This window comes from Sus scrofa, chromosome 12 (genome assembly GCF_054392235.1).
Source record: "Sus scrofa isolate SSC_HxYL_T2T_F1_AM1 chromosome 12, Sscrofa_HxYL_maternal_Yorkshire_Landrace_v2.0, whole genome shotgun sequence".
Lineage (NCBI taxonomy): Eukaryota > Metazoa > Chordata > Mammalia > Artiodactyla > Suidae > Sus > Sus scrofa.
The window spans coordinates 58256469-58275853 of NC_139394.1; the positions used below are offsets into that span (position 1 = coordinate 58256469).

At 48.1% G+C, this 19385-nt stretch overlaps 1 protein-coding gene across 1 annotated transcript in view; it reads left to right on the top strand.

The window, feature by feature from the left end:
• DNAH2 (dynein axonemal heavy chain 2) overlaps positions 1-19385 on the top strand; it is a 104101-nt gene that overhangs the window by 6533 nt on the left and 78183 nt on the right. Inside the window, exons 3-12 of the mRNA XM_013981316.3 lie at positions 319-380; positions 4869-5039; positions 13571-13799; positions 14471-14581; positions 14737-14975; positions 16623-16814; positions 17441-17598; positions 18236-18323; positions 18657-18862; positions 19252-19381. Coding sequence (XP_013836770.3) covers positions 319-380; positions 4869-5039; positions 13571-13799; positions 14471-14581; positions 14737-14975; positions 16623-16814; positions 17441-17598; positions 18236-18323; positions 18657-18862; positions 19252-19381 — 1586 coding nt within the window. The remainder of the gene's footprint in view (positions 1-318; positions 381-4868; positions 5040-13570; positions 13800-14470; positions 14582-14736; positions 14976-16622; positions 16815-17440; positions 17599-18235; positions 18324-18656; positions 18863-19251; positions 19382-19385) is intronic.

Genomic DNA, 19385 nt, shown 5'->3' on the forward strand with positions numbered 1-19385 from the left:
CTTCTTTCACTTGGTGTAATGTTTTCAAGCTTCATCCATGTTGTCACATTGTAGCAGGTATCCATTCTTTTTTATGGCTGAATAATATTCCACTGCAGTCTGTTGATCCATTCATTGTTGATGGACGCTTGGGTCATTTCTGCGTTTTGGCTGTTGTGAATATGGCTGCTATGGACATGGACATACAAAAGTCTGTCCGAGTCCCTGCTTCTAGTTCCCTTGGGTATCTACCTGGAAGTGGAACTGCTGGGTCATATGGTGACTCTGTGTTTAAATTTTATAGGAATGTCTTCATTTATGAATTTTCCTTCTTCTTAGAGTCCGTGTTGGAGGAACCTGAGATACAGAAAGAAGTACTACAGGCGCCTGAGGTGGATGTGGTAAGTGGTTTTTCCCTGAGACAGATTCCTCCCCAACAACTGGTGAATCAGTGGCTCAGCTGCAGGACAGTGGACGTGGGATTCTCCTCACTCTGTCGCTACCTTCTCCTCCTTTCTCCTGCTGGCCTTCTCACGGCAGATGCAGCACCCAGAGCGAAGGACAGCGTTGTCCATGCCCTCTCCTCCTCTGGAAGAAGAGGGCTCTCAGTGGGGATCAGGGCCCCGAGCAGGCCTTCCTGGTCTCCCCATCCTGGGTCAGATTGGGATAAGCTTTACCAGTCGCCTGGGTGAACATCTGAACAAGTTCAACAAGCTGGGCTCACACACTCCAATTTGGTGCCAATTTCCAAGACATTCTCTTTCTCCCCATCCTCAGTTCCCTCCTGTGGCTGAAGAGTTTACAGAGGCCATTGGAAGTACTTTTATTTTATGTATTTATTATTTTTTTGGTCTTTTTGGCATTTCTTGTGCCGCTCCCACGGCATATGGAGATTCCCAGGCTAGGGGTCCAGTTGGAGCTGTAGCCACCGGCCTATGCCAGAGCCACAGCAACGCTGCGTCTGGGATCTTCACCACAGCTCACAGCAATGCCGGATCCTTAACCCACTGAGCGAGGCCAGGGATCGAACCTGCAACCTCATGGTTCCTATTCGGATTCATTAACCACTTCGCCACAGTGGGAACTCCTGAAGTACTTTTAGAAACTGACACTCAGTGACACCCACCCCTTTATTTCCAAGCTGCATCGGAGCCTAGGCACACCCTCAGTTCCCTGGATTAGAAGAATAGAGGGTGACCTTGAACTTTTTTACAAAGGCAGAGAAAAGTGATAACTGTTCATTAAAGAAAAAAATTGGAAGGGACAGAAAAAAAGAACACAGAAAAGGAAAATGAAAGTCCTACCGTTACTGCCTTAATACCTCCACTGTTAGTAATTTGGTACATGTGTCCTTTCTGTGTAGGGGTGTAAGTTTTTTGGTGGGGGCGGGGCATGTCTACAGCAGAAGTCCCTGGGCCTGGGATCGAACTCCAGCCACAGCAGTGACAACACTGTATCCTTTAACTGCTAGGCCACCAGGGAACTCCCAGATTTTTTCATTTTTTAACAATTTGAGGAGTTCCTGTTGTGGCTCAGCAGGTTAAGGGCCCGATATTGTCTCTATGAAGATGGAGGTTTGATCCTTGGCCTCCCTCAGTGGGCTAAGGAGCTGATGTTGCCTCAAGCTGTGGCATAGTTTACAGATGAGGCTTGGTTCCAGCATTGCTGTGGCTGTGTCATAGGCCTGCTGCTGCAGCTTCAATTCTTTTTTTTTTTTTTTTTTTTTGTCTTTTTTTTTTTGCTATTTCTTTGGGCCGCTCAGCATATGGAGGTTCCCAGGCTAGGTGTCGAATCGGAGCTGTAGCCACCGGCCTAAGCCAGGGCCACAGCAACGCAGGATCTGAGCCGGGTCTGCAACCTACACCACAGCTCACGGCAACGCCGGATCGTTAACCCACTGAGCAAGGGCAGGGACCAAACCCGCAACCTCATGGTTCCTAGTCGGATTCGTTTACCACTGCGCCACGACGGGAACTCCTGCAGCTTCAATTCTAATCCTGGCCCAGGAACTTCCAAATGCTGCACGTGTGGCAGTAAAAAGAAAAAAACCCCCTAAAACCAAACAATTTTAACTGTACCACATATTATAATTTTGATTAAGCTTTTTCATAAAACATTTTATTTATCTGCTTTGTGTTGTTGTATACTTATTGTACGCACCATTTTCAATGTCCACACAGTGCTCGATTAGAAATATGTAGCGTAGTTAGGTCCTTAGGCAGACATTTTGCCACTTAGGATTTTTGTGCTCTCACACTAATACTGTGATGAATATTGTAAATAAAAACTAACATGTTTTGAAATACTATTTCCTTAAGATAGATTCTTGTACATGGAGTTCCTGAGTCAGAGAGTCAAGAACATTTTTAATACCTTTAATATTTAATGTCAAACTGTTTTCCAGAGAAAAGGCATTTTTTGCCCTTGCACCAGCAACAAACCCTTTCCAGGCCTGAATGTTAGTTAGCAGTTTAGCAAGAGCTTTTTTTTTTTTTTTTTTTGTAATGATAATAAATTATATACCTTAGCTATTTTTTTACTTGTATTATTTTGATTTTAACTGAAATCGAACATTATTTTCATAATTTCATTTTCTCTTTTTTATGATAAGTCTATTCCTTTTGTCCGTATATTTATCCAGGTCTTAGTGTTTTCTTCATTGGTTCTTCATGAATGTCTTTTTAAAAATGTTTTACTGGTGGATGGAGTTCCCGTCGTGGCTCAGTGGTTAATGAATCCGACTAGGAACCAAGAGGTTGCAGGTTCGATCCCTGGCCTTGTGCGGTGGGTTAAGGATCTGGCGTTGCCGTGAGCTGTGGTGTATAGGTCACAGATGCGGCTTGGATCTGGCATTGCTGTGACTGTGGTGTAGGCCGGCGGCTACAGCTCTGATTAGACCCCTAGCCTGGGAACCTCCATATGCTGAGGGTACAGTCCTGGAAAAGACAAAGGAAAAAAATATATATATATATAAATAAAATAAAAATAAAAATGTTTTACTGGTGGAAGTTCCCATTGTGGCCCAATGGTTAATGAACCTGTCTAGGATCCATGGGGACGCAGGTCTGATCCCTGCCCTTGCTCAGTGGGTTAAGGATCTGGTGTTGCCGTGAACTATGGTGTGGGTCGAAGACGAGGCTCGGACCTGGCATTGCTGTGGCTGTGGTGTAGGCCAGTAGCTATAGCTCCGATTGGACCCCCTAGCCTGGGAACCTCCATATGTTGAGGGTGTGGCCCTAAAAAGACAAAAAGAAATGTTTTCCTGATAATTTTTTTGTCATATGTGTCTTTATATACAAAAGATTTTATTTATTTATAAGTAGATTTAGTAAGATAGGATGCTTTTGAGAGATACAAGTGGGCAGGCATGGAAGCTCTGCCTATATACAAAAGATTTTAGATGGCTGGCTAAGTTTTCTTGATGTGGAAACTTGAGTAAAAGGGATTCCTTCTCATCTTCCAGTCCTGGGAGAAGGACAAGTGACTTCTTAAGTTCCTGAGCTGGGTCTTCATACCCTCTGGTTAGTTCGTCTCATAGCTTTTTTTTTTTTGTCTTTTTTTGCTATTTGTTGGGCCGCTCCCCCAACATATGGAGGTTCCCAGGCTAGGGGTTGAATCGGAGCTGTAGCCGCCGGCCTACACCAGAGCCACAGCAACTCGGGATCCGAGCCGCGTCTGCAACCTACACCACAGCTCACAGCAACGCCGGATCGTTAACCCACTGAGCAAGCACAGGGACCGAACCCGCAACCTCATGGTTCCTAGTCGGATTCGTTATCCACTGCGCCACGATGGGAACTCCTCATAGCTTTCTAAATAACATCCTGTTTTTTCTAGCCAGCAGTTATGGTTTATTTTCCATCCAGTAGATTATTCTTTGTATTTTCCAGTCTTTTTTTTTTTTGGTCTTTTTAGGGCTGCACCCTAGGCATGTGAAAGTTTCCAGGCTAGGGGTTGAACCAGAGCTACGGCTGCTGGCCTACACCACAGCCACAGCAACGCTGGATCTGAGCCATGTCTGCGACATACACCACAGTTCACGGTAACACCGGATCCTTAACCCACTGAGTGGAGCCAGGGATCGAACCCTTGTTGTCACGGATAATAGCAGGGTTTGTTACTGCTGAGCCACAGTGGGAACTCCTCCAGTCTTTTCCTTCCCCGCCCCTCCCTTTTTCTTTTTTTCCCCCGCATGGCTATGCCAGCTGACTTTTGCCCAGCATCACTTTCTTACTCCAGTAGCCTGCAGAGGTGACATCATGAAGAAATTGCTCTTTTGCTCTTATCTTTTTTCCAGCTTGTCCTTCTCTTGCTCCTAATTGCTTGATTTAGGCTAATATCCTAAGTGTTCCCACCCTGAGGTTGAAGGTTGCTTGATAATACATGTTTACAAGTATAGGCAGAGATGAAATATCTTGGGGAGGTAATAGCCTTAGTTTTCCTCTACGATCCATTCTATTTTTACTTGTAGAGGCAAGAGAAACTTCTTTTTTCTTTTTTTCTTTTTTATGGCTGCCCCTGTGTTCCTGGGCCAGAGGTCAAATTGGAGCTGCAGCTGAGGCCTACCCCACAGCCACAGAAACACTAGATGCGAGTCACATCTGCTGCAGCTTGCAGCAATGCCGGGTCCTTAACCCACTAAGCAAGGCCAGGGATCGAACCCACATCCTCACAGAGATGGCGTTGGGTCCTTAATCTGCTGAGCTGCAATGAGAACTCCCACGAGAGAATCTTATTGTGTTCGTTCTTGAAAAACTCGATTCCTGTCATTCAGTTCATCCTCAGCTTTCTCGTCCCCGTTCTGAACCTTCTCGCGTGCCTGCCTGAGGAGGAGAGAAATGACTCCTCCTAACAGTGTCCCTTCTCTGCGCCCTGCTCCCCTTTTGCAGAAGCCGCTTTTCCTGTCTCGAGCTGTGCTGACAGGACTGGCAGACGCCACGTGGACGGAGGAGCACAGTGCCACGCTGGAACACTTTGCCCAGGACCCTTCGGAGCCCATCCTCACCATCTTCATCGACCCCTGCGTGGGGCTGAAGCTAGACCTAGGCATGCCCGTGCAGGTGCGTACTCCGCTGTCCCAGACGCCAGGGTGCGCGCCCGGGGAGCTGAGGGTTCTGCCGTCTCTGTCCTCTGTGAGTCTTATTTCCTGCGCACGAGGTCTGTTGAGCCTCAGTGTGTCAGGCAGTCTGCTTGGCAGCAGGATACAGAGAGGAATGAGGCAGGGATTTGGCTTTGGATGATCTCATGGTCTAGTGGGGAAGACAGACGTATAAAACATTTACAACCTATTATGATGCGTGGGCAGAGCTTTATAGGGGCTTTATGGGAGCAACTAATGTAGCCAGTGGAATCCTGGCAGGGCTTGGTGATGGAGGTGATGTCTGAGTTGGGGATGAAGGGTAAGTGGGACTTCACTGGAGGCTAAGTAAGAGCATCCAGGTAAAGAACATTTTATGTGCAAGGAAAAGAGGAATTGTGAGAAATGATACTGAGAAGGTGGGTTGGGGTCAGCCTCGTATGTCATGCTAAAGACCGTGGCTTTATCCCAGAGGGAACTCTTGAAGGCTTTCATGGATTAGGTAGGTAACTGTCTCAACAATGTGGAGGATACACTAGTGAAAGGTCAGCCGCAGGGAGGGAAACAGCTAAACGGCAGATGTATAGTAATATGCTAGTGGTAGAATAGGGCAGTGGGTGTACCCTTATTGTAAAATTGTTTTAGTGTTTCTGTATGTTTGAAAGTTTTTGAAATAAAATTTTGGAAAAGGCAAAGGCTATTGCTTGGCTTTTATTGGCAGCGCATATGCAAAAATGGAAATAATGGAGTTCCTGGATGGCTCCGTGGGTTAAGGATCTGGCATTGCCACTGCTGTGGCTCGAGTTTGATCCCTGGCCCTGCAACTTCTGCATGTCAGGGACACTGCCAAAAAATAACTACATAAAAATGATGGTGAAGCTGAGCATGACTCTATGACACAATTCATGAAGTGTTCCATGTTAAACAAAGCCAAAAACAGGCTATGGTTTTGTTTTTTTTTTCCCCTGTGTGTTGGCAATAATCATCTATGAGACAGCATAAAAAAATACTTCATTTATAAGAGGAATAAAAATTTGCAAAAAATATTTAGGATTTGCATGAAAGAAAAGGACTTTGTTACAGGCCACGAAAGAAGATTTAAATAAACAATGAGCCCTATCCTGTTTCTGGGCGGGAATTTTAATATTATAAAGATCATTCCATCCAAAAAAAGTACTGTTTTAATGCAGCTTCAATCAAATGTGCCACCATCCCTAGATTTCTAAAGGATTTTAAATATATCCAGAAAAATGAAAGGAAAATGGCAAAGAAAATGATGAAGAAGGAAAGTAACAGAGGAGGATTCATGGGTATGAAAATCTTTTATTAAATTACAGTCATTAAAACAGTTATACTGGCACAAAGGCCCAGTCGTAATGGGGCAGAAATATATATTTTATAAGCAACAATAAAAAACATGGAGTGTACAAAAATATATGTAAGCATTTTCTATAAAAATACATTGCAAATCTGTAGAGCGGAGTTCTCCTGTGGCACAGCAGATTAAGGATCTGGTGTTGTGACTGCAGCAGCTTGGGCTTAATCCCTGGCCCGGAAACTTCCACATGCCACAGGCACAGCCGGAAAAAAAAAAATCTGTGCAGAAAGATGAATTATTTGATGAGTAGAATTGGGAAATATGGGAAACAAAGTTTTCCCATCACAAAATCTAGTTAGCTGGGCTGAGGGGTGATAGGAGATGTTGGTCCACGGGGAAATTTTCTGTCACCTCCACCAAAGGTAACAAAAGCAAAACGAAATAAGTGGGACAGCAACGAACTAAGAAGCTGCTGAACAGCAAAGAAAATTGACAAAATGGAAAGGCAACCTAAGGAATGGGAGGAAGAACTTGCAAATTGTATGTTTCTGATAAGAGATGCATATGTATCTAAAATATAGAAAGAACTCATACATCTCAATAGCAAGAAAACAAACTGATTGAAGAATGGGCAGAGGAATTGAAAAGACATTTTTCCAAGGAAGACATACAAATGGCCATCGGATACATGCAGATGTGCTCAACAGCACTAATCAGAGAAATGCAAGTCAAACCCACAATGAGCCGTCGCCTCCGACCTGTTGGAATGGCTCTCCTCAAAAAGACAAGCGGTAACAAATACGGATGAGGACGTAGAGAAAAGGGGAGCCCTTGTGCAGTGGGAATGGAAACGGGTGCAGTCACTGCAGAAAACAGGATGGAGGTTCCTCAAAAGATTAAAACCAGAACCGCCGTATGATCTAGCAGTTCCGCTTCCGAGTGTACATCCAAAGGAAATGAAATCACTCTCGAAGAGCTGTCTGCACCTCCATGGTTATATTCATCAATAGCACTATTGATAATAACCAAGCTATGGAAACAGCCTGAGTGTCCATCGATGGATGAATGGATAAAGAAAATGTGGGAGTTCCCTTTATGGCTCAGCGGAAACAAATTTAACTAGCATCCATGGGGATGCAGGTTCGATCCCTGCCCTCGCTCAGTGGGTTAAGGATCTGGCACTGTTGAAAGCTGCAGCAGATATGACTTGGTCTAGTGTTGCCATGAACTATGGCCTAGGCCGGCCGCTGCAGCTCGGATTCGACCCCTTGCCTGGGAACCTCCATAGGCTGCGAGTGTGACCCTAAAAAGCAGAAAAAAAAAAAAAAGAGGCAGAGAAAGACAAATACTATATGCTTACACTTATATGTGGAATCTAGAAAAAATAAAAACTAACTCATAGAAACTAACTCATAGAGAGCAGGACAGAGAGAACCTGAGGGAAACAGAACAGATTGGTGGTTGCCAGAGTTGGGGGTGGGGGAGTAGGGAAAATGGATGAAGTTGGTCAATTATAAGATAAATAAGTCCTGCGATGTAACTGGTGACTCTGGTTAACCGTGTCTATTTGGACGTTGCCAGGGGAGTAGATCTTGAAGTTCTCCTGAGGGGATAGGTGTTAACTTATTGTGGGAAACATTTTGCAATCAATACACATATCAAATCGTATCCTCACACTTTTTAAATTGTATTAAACTAATACAATTTAAAAAGTTTATTTTATCGCTACTATTATTCGGCATCCCCAGTGAGATGGCGTGAACCTCAGAGCATTTAACAATAATCCCAAGTGAGGGAAAGAGCCCAGGTATTTTAACAAAGATTTTACGCTGTTTTAAATTGACCTTAACCACCTGCCCATCCCCTCCTTCAGGACAGAGAAAAGTGAATGAAACATGAAATACCCAACTCTTTCCCTTTCACTTCGAGGGGGAAATGAAACTGGGTTCTCACTGTGGGGCATCAGGAAGTCACCCACAGTACCTTAGAGCAGGAAGAATGAGTTCAGAGAGCCTCGCAAGCATGAGGCAAGTGAAAAGAAATTTCACGGCTGCCGCAAGGCTGCTACATCACAGGCGGAAGGATGGGAACAAAGCATGAGAAACAGGAACCCGTACCCGAACAGAAGGCAATTCCTCACAACAGCATCATGTTGTGATGTATGACTTAATAACATGAATTCCATTTTTTAAAAAGCTGAGAGATGAAATGATAAAACATGAGAATGAGATGAAAGGGGGATTGCAGATTTTTTGGAAATAAAGCAGCATGTCACAAAACTAGGAGGTTAGAAATGCAGGGAACTGAATAGCTATGGCTGAAAACCTGAATGGACACAGAGGGAGGCTTGAGGTAGTTACCGTGTGTGCAGAAGAAAAAAAGCCAGTGACAATACAATTAGAAGTTCGTAAATGTGAGACGATCCGAGTGATTTCACATGGGGAGTTTCTGGTGAAAAAGAACACGAAGATAAAGTACGGAGAACTTCCCTGAACTGCAGAAGGAACTGAGTATGGGAACTGGAAGCTTTATCCCACAAAAATTTGTTTCACAGGAGTTCCTGTCGTGGCGCAGAGGAAGCAAAGCTGACTGGGAACCATGGTTGAGGGTTTGATTCCCTGGTCTCGCTCAGTGGTTTAAGGATCCAGCGTTGCCGTGAGCTATGGTGTAGGTCACAGACACGGCTCGGACCTGGCGTTGCTGTGGCTGTGGTAAAGGCTGGCAGCTGTAGCTCTGATTGGACCCCTAGTCTGGTAATCTCCATATGCCACGGGTGCAGCCCTAAAAAGCAAAAAGAAAAAAAAATTTGTCTCACAGTGTTTAATGTCAATACATTTTTTCTTTGTTTGGTTTTGCTTTTTTTGGTCTTTTTAGGGCCACACCAGAGACATATGGAAGTTCCCGGGCTAGGGGTTGAATTGAAACTGTAACCTCTGGTCTACACCACAGCCACAGCCACGGAGGATTTAAGCTGCATCTGCGACCTACATCACAGCTCACGGCAACACTGGGTCCTTAACCCACTGAGCGAGGTCAGGGATTGAACCTGCATCTTCATGGATGCTAGTCAGGTTTGTTTCCAATGAGCCATGCTGGGAACTCCTCAAGACATGTGTTAATTAAGCTACTTAAACTCAGGGAAATTAGTTCCTTGGAAACATCACCTATGTGGTATTCCTGCCAAGAATATTTAACTTGCATCTAGTAATGAGGAAACAATCAGATAAATCCAAATTGAGGGACGTTTTGGAAAACAACTGGCTTGGACTATTAGAAATATCACTGTCATGGAAGAAAGAAAAAGACTGGGGGAGTTCCCACTGTGGCACAGTGGGTTAAGGAACCGACTGCCTTGGCTCTGGTCGCTGTGGAGGCTCGGATTCCTGGCCTGGGGCCGTGGGTCAAGGATCTGGTGTTGCTGCAGCTGTGGCACAGGTTGCAGCTGCGCTTGGATTCCATCCCTGGCCCGGGAACTTCCATTTGCCGCGAGTACAGCAAAAGCAAAGACTGCGGAGCCGTGTGGAATTAAAGGAGACAAGGAGACCCAATGGTGTGTGATGCTGGATTGGGTCCTAGATGGGAAGAAACCAGCCGTGAATGACATTATTGGACTACTGGGAAAAATTGAATATGAACTGTGTATTATGTAAAGTAGTAAATGAAGTTAGATTTTCTGAGTGTGATAATTACAGTGTTGGGAACGTTGGAGGATATCCTCGCTTTTAGGAGCCATATGCTGAAATCTGTAAGGGTGTAGTTTTATAGCGTCTGCTGCTAACTCTGAAATGGCTCAGCCGAGAGGGGAGGAGAGAGTGCAGTCAGGCACAGCTATGGCAAAATGTTAACAGTCAGCCACCCGGATGAAGGGCATGGTGGTCTTCACTCGACTTTTCTTGTAACTTTTCCACGGGTTGGAATTTTTTTTCAAAATCAAAATTCGGAAAAAAAAAGCTGGGGCCTCTAGTCAAAACACCAAAATATCTACCCGGGGGGAACAATCAGGCTGGTCTCGGGTTTCTCTGAACACCCAGAAGACCAGGCCTGCGGAGTTCTCTAGGAAAGACCGTATAAGCCAAGGGCATTATTCCCAGCCTACCTGGCCAAGTACAGAGGCAACAAATAGGCCGTCATTTTCCATCCCATAGGAACCCTACTTTACAAAACAAGAACACCACCAACAATGGAAATCAGTCCATGAAGGAATGACCCAAACCGAGAACTCAGGAATAGAGACTCTATGAATATTCAGTTCATTGAAGTAAAGAACTAATATTGGAGTTCCCGTCGTGGCTCAGCAGCAACGAATCTGACTACTATCCATGAGGACACAGGTTCAATCCCGGCCTCACTCAGCCTGTTAAGGATCCAGCGCTGCTGTGGCTGCTGTGTAGACTGTCGGCTACAGTTTTGATTCGATCGCTAGCCTGGGAATGTCCATATGCTGCTGGTGTGGCCCTAAAAACTCAAAAAACCCCACAAACCCTAACACTAAATAACCATGGGAATTATGATAATGCTATAGAATGCGAATGTTGGCAACCTGGACAGTGTAAAAACAGTAGTGTAACAAAAATTGGGAAGTGGTGAGAAAATGAGGGGGAGCGTGAGGATGCCAATGTTCTCATCTTCCCAAGTCAATTGAATTTAAGATCAAAAGGTAGTGAGAAAGCTCACCTCTTAGTATTTTTCATAATCTTTCTCATAACCTCAGAAAAGGGACTTTTAGGAAGAAATCGCTCTTATACGTAAAGATACATTTATTTGAAACTCAACAATTTCTTTATTATATCCTTATCAGTCTTTTTATTCTATTAAATCCAAGTAAAATTAATTCAATGCTTTATTTTTTTCTTTCCCTTGGCCGCACCTGTGGCACGTGGAGTTTCCTGGGCCAGCCCAGGGGACGAACCCACACCATAGTAGTGACAACGCCGGATCCTTAACCTGCTGGGCCACACAGGAACTCATTAACTCAATACTTTTAATTAAAAATAGATTGGTCCTTTTTTTTTTTTTTTTTCCCGTTAGGCCCGAGACGTGGAACTTCCTGGGCCAGGGGTCTAACCCGAGCCACAACAGTGACCCAAGCTGCTCCAGTGAGAACACTGGATCCTTAACCTGCTGCACCACAAGGAACTCCAGCCTGATCCTATTTTGCAATAACTATTTCATTTTTCTGTATGTATATATCTATAGAGAGATGTCTGGAGTAGTATTTTTTTCTAATGGTAACAGCATTAATGTCTGGGTGGCGGAATTTTAGATGACATTTAAACGTTTATCTTTGTATTTTTCTGCATTGTTTCAGTTGTTTATAATTAACATCATTTTAACAAAAATAATAGTTGTTAAGTTTTTTAAAACACAGATGCAGGGAGTTCCTGTCCTGGCTCAGCAGAAATGAATCAGACTAGTATCTATGAAGATTCAGGTTCCACACCTGGCCTTGCTCAGTGGGTTAAGGATCCGGTGTTGCCATGAGCTGTGGTGTAGGTTGCAGACATGGCTTGGATCTGGCATTGCTATGGCTGTGGCTTAGGCTGGCAGCTGCAGCTCCTATCAGACCCCTAGCCTGGGAACCTCCATATGACGCAGGTGTAGCCCTAAAAACAACAACAACAACAATAACAATAACAAGAAACCCGCAGATGCAAATGCCAAAATTTAATTCTGGGTAGTGGGAAGATGAATGATTACGAATTTCTTTCTTTCTTTCTTTCTTTCTTTCTTTCTTTCTTTCTTTTTTTTTTTTGTCTTTTTAGGGCCACACCTGTGGCATATGGAGGTTCCCAGGCTAGGGGTCAAATCGGAGCTGTAGTCTCCAGCCTACGCCACAGCCACGGCAATGCCAGATCCAAACTGTGTCTGCGACCTACACCACAGCTCATGGCAACACCGGATCCTTAACCCACTGAGCAAGGCCAGGGATCGAACCTGCAACCTCATGGTTCCTAGTCGGATTCGTTTCCACTGCGCCATGACCGGAACTCCAGAATGATTACGAATTTCTTCTTTGTGCTTTATTTTCAGCTTTCAAAGTTAAATAAATTATGAAGAGTATAATAATAATAATAATAAACTTAAATTATAAAGAAGTATTAAAGAAAGAAGGAAAAAAACCAAGTGAATCGGATTTAAAGTGGGAATGACCTTTTTTTTCTTTTTTCTTTTCTTTTTATAGCCGAACCTGCAGCATATGGAAGTTCCTGGGCTAGAGGCTGAATTGGAGTTTCAGCTTCTGGCTGATGCCACAGCCATGGTAACACCGGATCCCAGCTTCATGTGCAACCTACGCCACTGCTTTCAGCAACGCTGGATCCTTAACCCACTGAGCGAGGCCAGGGATGGAACCTGCATCCTCAGGGAGACAACACTGGGTCCTTAACCTGTTGAGCCACAGTGAGAACTTTGGGAAGCATTTAGAGGTCAGAAACTGAGAAGTTTTAACAACATGGGGGGATGGGGTTGAAAAAAAGTTTTAACAATATTAAAGTTATACGTCTCTGAATGTAAACAACAACAATAAAAACAGCATAAACAGGAGTTCCCATTTTGGCTTAGTGAGTTAAGGACTCGAAGTTGTCTCTGTGATGATGTGGGTTCGATCCCTGGCCTTGCTCAGTGGGTTAAGGATCCAGTGTTGCCATGGCTGTGGTATAGGCCTCAGCTGCAGATCCAATTCAACCCCTAGCCTGGAAACTTCTATATGCTGCAGGTGTGACTGTAAAAAAAAATCCCCAAAATTGAAAAGAGCAACATAAACAAAATGGAAGGTAAATGAAAAAATGAGGGAAAAGCATATGCAAGTGAAACGGAAAACCCCAGACAGCTGTGTCCTCCTTTCTGCTTTTCCTGTGCCCTCTCAGTCCATCCACCCACCCATCCATCATGTGCGGAGCATCTGATACGTCCTGGTCGCTGCCCTAGGTTCTGGAGCCCAGGTGGACGAGATACACAGTCCCTACCCTCAAGGTGTGCTCTCTGCATTTCCTTCTCACATCTGGGGAGGAGTCTCTGTTATGTCCCTGACAAGAGCAGGAGGCATCTCGCGATGCTCATGTCTGGAGAAGGATCAGGGTACAGTGAGGGAACGTGACGCAGAACTCAGCCAGGCTGTCCTGATTGGCGCCTCAGATTCCCTTACGTGTCATGGCTGGGCCTGGAGACTAAACTCTGATCTACTGCCTTCCATGCAGACGCAGAACCAGATTGTCTACTTCATTCGCCAGGCCCCGGTGCCCATCACTCCAGAGAACTTTGAGGCGACTGTGCAGTTTGGGACAGTGCGGGGCTCCTACGTCCCGGCCCTGCTTCGGCTGCTCAGCGGCGTCTTTGCCCCTCAGATCTTTACAAACTCAACCTGGCCCGAGAGCATCCGAAATCATTTTGCTTCTCACCTGCACAGGTTCCTGGCCTGCCTGACAGGTGAGTGCAAAGGCTGGAGTGCCTGCTTTCTCCCCAGGCCCCACCGACAGGCGAGCCAGCGAGGCAGGTGGGAGATTGAGCCAAGCACCTGCTCTGCCTGGCGCAGGGTAGCTACTCGGTATGTGTTTGTCGAATGTGTGGAGCAGGGTACAGAGTTTGCCTTCCAATCCAGACAGTTTTCTGCTGAAGAACAGTTGGCTAGACCGGCGCAGAGCTGGAAATTTCCAAGAGGACGTGTCGGGTACGGGGAGCTGGAGGGAGTGCGGGTGTCATAGAAGAGCGTTGAGGCCGTGGGGGTAGATCTTTGACCTTATTTTAATCTCTTATTATGGCTTGGGGTTTCCTTCTTGCCTTCTATCATTTTCCCGGCTGATATCAAAAAAGCTGAGTTGGGAGTTCCCCAGTGATCCAGTGGTCAGGTGAGGATTCGGTTCTTTCCCTGCTGTGGCCCAGGTTCAATCCCTGGTCTGGGAACTAAGATCTCACATCAAGCTAGTGCTTGCTAAGAGGCCAAAAAAAAAAAAAAGCAAAAAAAGCATGAGTCGTTGTTTCTCCTTCCTGCTCTCCTGAAATGCAGCCACTTCCTGGGCCCCAGATCATCAACCACAACTGGAACTGGGGTGGCCTGCACCGTCACCCCCTGTGAGCCCCCAAGTGCTTTCTTTCCTCAGACACTCGGTACAAACTGGAGGGGCACACTGTCCTCTACATCCCCACCGAGGCCGTGAACCTGAAGCCCGAGGCGGTGGTTAAGGACAAAGAGCTGGTGCAGCGGCTAGAGAGTGAGTGGCTGGCCTTTCCCGGGGGGGTGGGCATCCTAGGAGAGAGGAAAGGGGGCAGCCCAGAGGCCGGGCCGGCGTCGGGCTGGGAGGGCTCCATAGCGGGCAGAGGGAAGGTCCCGACTGGGCAGCGGTGCAAAGACACGCGCTCCCTGCAGCTGCCATGGTCCACTGGACGCGGCAGATAAAGGAGGTGCTTAGCGCCCAGGAGTCTGTGGAGACGGGAGAAAACTTGGGCCCTTTGGAGGAGATTGAGTTCTGGCGCAACCGCTGCACGGACCTGTCTGGCATCAGTAAACAGCTGGTGAAGCCGGGAGTGAAACACATCGAGTCCATCCTGCGCCTTGCCAAGTCATCCTACCTGGCGCCCTTTATGAAGCTGGCCCAGCAGATCCAGGTCTGTGGGTGGCCCAAGGGAGGGAGGCTTGGCAGAAAGTGGGCAGGGGCTGGGACCATGTAAGCTGCAGAGAGGACGGTGCCAATGTCGTCATCCAAGGCGAAGATAGATGCACCCAGTGTCTGGACTTGCACTTGTGGGAGAGTAAACGTGGGGAAACACGGGGTCCCAAGGAGCGTATCGTTTAGTGAGGGAGCCATCTGGTTAGTCAACGAATATACGACATTGAGCTCCCTCTATGAGCCCAGCCCCTGCAGTCCAGCTGAGGAGTAGACATGCAAGAGAGATGACCCGATGGCGAGGGGCCGAAGACGAACTCATGCGGTTCAGCCAGGAGAGTGGCAAGAGAAACACTTCTTTTTTTTTTTTTTTCTTTTTTCTTTTGTCTTTTTAGGGCCGGACCTGCGGCATATGGAGGTTCCCAGGCTAGGGGTCTAATTGGAGCTGTAGCTGCCGGCCTACACCAGAGCCATAGCAATGCAGGATCCGAGCCGCGTCTGCAACCTACACTACAGCTCACGGCAACACTGGATTCTTAACCCACTTAGCAAGGCCAGGGATTGAACCTGCAACCTCATGGTTCCTAGTTGGATTTGTTAACCACTGTGCCACAATGGAAACTCTGAGAAACACTTCTTAAAACTTAAGTTTGGGTGTTCCCGTCGTGGCTCAGTGGTTAATGAATCCGACTAGCAACCATGAGGTTACAGGTTCGATACCTGGCCTTGCTCAGTGGGTTAAGGATCTGGCATTGCCTGTGAGCTGTGGTGTAGGTTGCAGATGTGGCTTGGATCCAGTGTTGCTGTGGCTGTGGTGTAGGCTGGTTGTAGTTCCCTGGCGGCACAATGGGTTAAGGATCCAGCATTGTCACTGCTGTGGCTCTGCTTACTGCTGCGGCTCGGGTTCAATCCCTGGCTCAGGAACTCTGCATAGCATAGGCAAAGCCGAAAAAAAAAAAAAATTAAATGTGGCATGGTATGACAAGTCGATGATGTGAGTGTTGGGCACACAGAGGATTAGAGTGGTCGGTAGACGCAGAAGCCCTCTCTTCCCCGGGGGAATTTGAAGCTAGGTATTCAGGGGTTTGAGTCACAGCTAGGCGGAGCAGTCTAAAGCCCCTGTTGAGATCAGGGCAGTGAAGGGGGCTGGGTGACAACTGTGGGGATGGATGGGAGTGATGTCTGAGCAGTTACTGGGCATCTCCTTTGTGCAGAGTTCTGAGTTCTAGCGGGGCAGCTGGGGCTCACAGTGTGAGAAAAGACATAAAAATACTCTGGTAGAAACTAGTAAGTGAATAAAAGTAGATACATATGGGGAGTTCCCTGGTGGCCCAGAGGGTTAAGGATCTGGTGGTGTTGCTGCCATGGTGTGGGCTCGATTCCTGGCCCTGGGAGCTTACGCATGCCACAGATTCAGCTGAAAAAAAAAAAAAAAAAAAAAAAGAAAGAAAGAAAGAAAAAAAAGTAGATCCATACAAACTCTGGTCCTGAAGGATTGCAGAGACCTGGGGAGACTGGCCCCTAGGTAGGGTTAACTGGGAATGTTGCCCAGGAGAGCAAGTCAACATGGGGTTTAAGGAGGATCAAAAGCGTTGAACCCCTTTTTTTCCAGCGGGTAAGTCTTCTCTTGGTTTCTCTTTCCTGCCAGGATGGCTCTCGTCAAGCACAGTCAAACCTGACTTTTTTGTCGATCCTGAAGGAGCCTTATCAGGAGCTGGCACACATGCAGCCCAAGGACATCGCCAGTAAACTCCCGAGGCTCATCAGCCTCATCCGCATCATCTGGGTCAACTCTCCCCACTACAACACTCGGGAGAGGCTGACCTCCCTCTTCCGGAAGGTGTGGGTCTGCAGAGGGCGGGATGTGCGGGTTAAGGGGGGCGGCCGCGGGGCTAAAACTCGGATTTTTGGAGAAGGTGGGGTTCACGGGGCAGGAGATCTGAGGTGAGACGGCAAAGAGGAACTTCCCCCAGGGCAGACAGAGACAGAGGCTTTTGCCTGCCTCAGCCACTGTAGCGATGCTTCGTGCTGGGCCAGCCTTTTTGCTCCCTGATTGGTGTAGCCCAGGCGGGAAGAGGGGCTTGATGGGCACAGGGAGGGAGGCGGGCAGAACAGAGTCCCAGGCCGAGTTGTACCGGAGGGGGAGACCCTCTCCTTCTCATTCCCGAAGGTGGATTTAGGAAGAGGCAGATGTAGGAAGGAATGCCGGCTTTAGAGGAGCAGGACCTGGCACGTTTCATGGGGGTGACGGGGCCAAAGAGAGGGAAGGGCACCGAGCTGAGCGCTGGCTGGAAGAGCAGCAGCAGAGCAGGGACGAGGCAGGGAGTGGGGGTGGCACTGGAGAACCAGGGCCAAGGTGGCTGCCGGAGCCGAATCAAGAGGTAGGAAGCTGAGCCCCGAGGTGTGGTCCTGGGGACTCCGAGCGAGGGTGGGGTGCAGCTCCGGCTGTGGGGACCCTTTCCACAGATGAGCAATGAGATCATCCGCCTGTGCTGCCACGCCGTCTCCCTGGACCGGATCTTTGAGGGCTATGTCATTTCTAGCAAGGAGGACCTGCAGGGCTGCATCTCCTGTTGCCACGCCTGGAAAGACCACTACCTCCGGGCCGTGCAGATGCACACCCAGTACGCCGTGCCTCCCCTCACGTCTGCTATGCTCCCCACCCCCTCGTCGTTCCTCTAGAGGGGGGATTCTGACTCCTTTGGCTTGCACTTGAAGCCTATGGATTCTGTTTTTCTAGAGGTTGTTTGTTCGTTTGTTTCTTTGTTTGTGGTTTATTTGGCCATGGCTGCAGCTTTCTGAAGTTCCCAGCCCAAGAATTGAACTTGTGCCACAGCAGTGACCAGAGCCACAGTAGTGACACCACCAGGTCTTTAACCCGCTGCACCACCAGGGAACTCCCTGGAGTTTTTCCATACCTCCACATTTTCTCTCTGGATCCGGATATTCCAGCTCCTGGCCCTGGGTTCTCCCAACTCCATAACCTCCCCTCCTTGATTCCGGAATCCCTCCCCGTCCTTCCCTCCGTCTCGGCCATGAGGTCTAAACTCCGTTGTGTGTAAAACCCTCTCCTAGAGCTGGGCTGTTTTGTCTCCTCTCTGGCTCTCTTCACTTTGCATTTCTCCTCTTGGGGTTCCGGAAAAGCGTTTCTTGGGGTCTCACTTTCTAAGGCCCCCCCCTGAGCTGGGACCCCCCCCTGGCATGGGCAGGCTGACCTCTTGTGTTCCTGCTTCTGACTGGTCGGTCTTTCTCCTGACACAGGTTCTCCAACCGGGGCTGGATCCTCGACCAGACCAGCATATTTGCCCAGGTCGATGCCTTTGTGCAGCGCTGCAAGGACCTCATCGAGGTGGGAAGGCCGTCAGGGAAGGAGACTCAGAGCCGACAGCGGGGCTGCCGGAGCGGGGGGCCTGGGGCTGGGCCTGCGCTTGCTCTTGGAGCTCGCTGCTTTGACCCTCCAGCATCTCTGTGTCTGACCACCATCCCGACTTTTGAGACCTGTGCCCGCTCCCCCCTGCCTTAGTGCCTCATGTTTCATTCTGCAGCTAAAATTCAAGCCCCGGCAGTCCCTTGCGTCTGCTTGGTCCCCTTAGTTTCTAGACGTTTTAAGCTACACCACAGTGCTCAGGACCTAACACATTCAGAAGGGAGGGCAGGGGGCCTCATGCCGCCTTCCTTGCAGGTATGTGACTGTCAGTATCATTTCGCCCGCTGGGAAGATGGCAAGCAAGGCCCCCTTCCCTGCTTCTTTGGAGCTCAGGGGCCCCAGATAACGCGGAACTTGCTGGAGATCGAGGACATCTTTCATAAAAACCTGCACGTGCTGCGAGCCGTGCGAGGTGGCATCCTGGACGTCAAGAACACCTCTTGGCATGAAGACTACAACAGGTGAGGGCTTCCGGCTGGGGAGGGGCTGCGGGGGCCAGAGGCGGGGCCAGGAACAGGGTTGGGGGAGCACAAGGAAGGAGGTGGCCGCTCCGACTCAGGGTTCCAGACTCAGCCTTTCTCTGGGTGCGGATCCCGGGTCTGCCACAAACTGGTGAGGGGACTCTGGGCAATTGCTCTCCCAGCTGCAGCCGCGGTTTCCTCACCTGTAAAATACTGTTGTTAGCAATAAGGCCTTGCCTCAGTGCGTTGTTTTGAGGACTAACTGCAGGTCAAGCACGCGGTGTCTGCACCTTGGGAGCCCTCAGGACGTAAGACCTCGGAGTCCTGCTCAGGGCAGAACTCGGGGCCAGGCGAGGCCCGCATCCTTCGACGTGCCTCCAATGGTGCAGGTTCCGGGCTGGAGTCAAGGACCTGGAGGTGATGACTCAGAACTTGATCACCTCCGCCTTCGAGCTCGTCCGCGACGTGGAGCACGGGGTGCTGCTGCTGGACACCTTCCACCGGCTCGCAGCCCGAGAGGTGC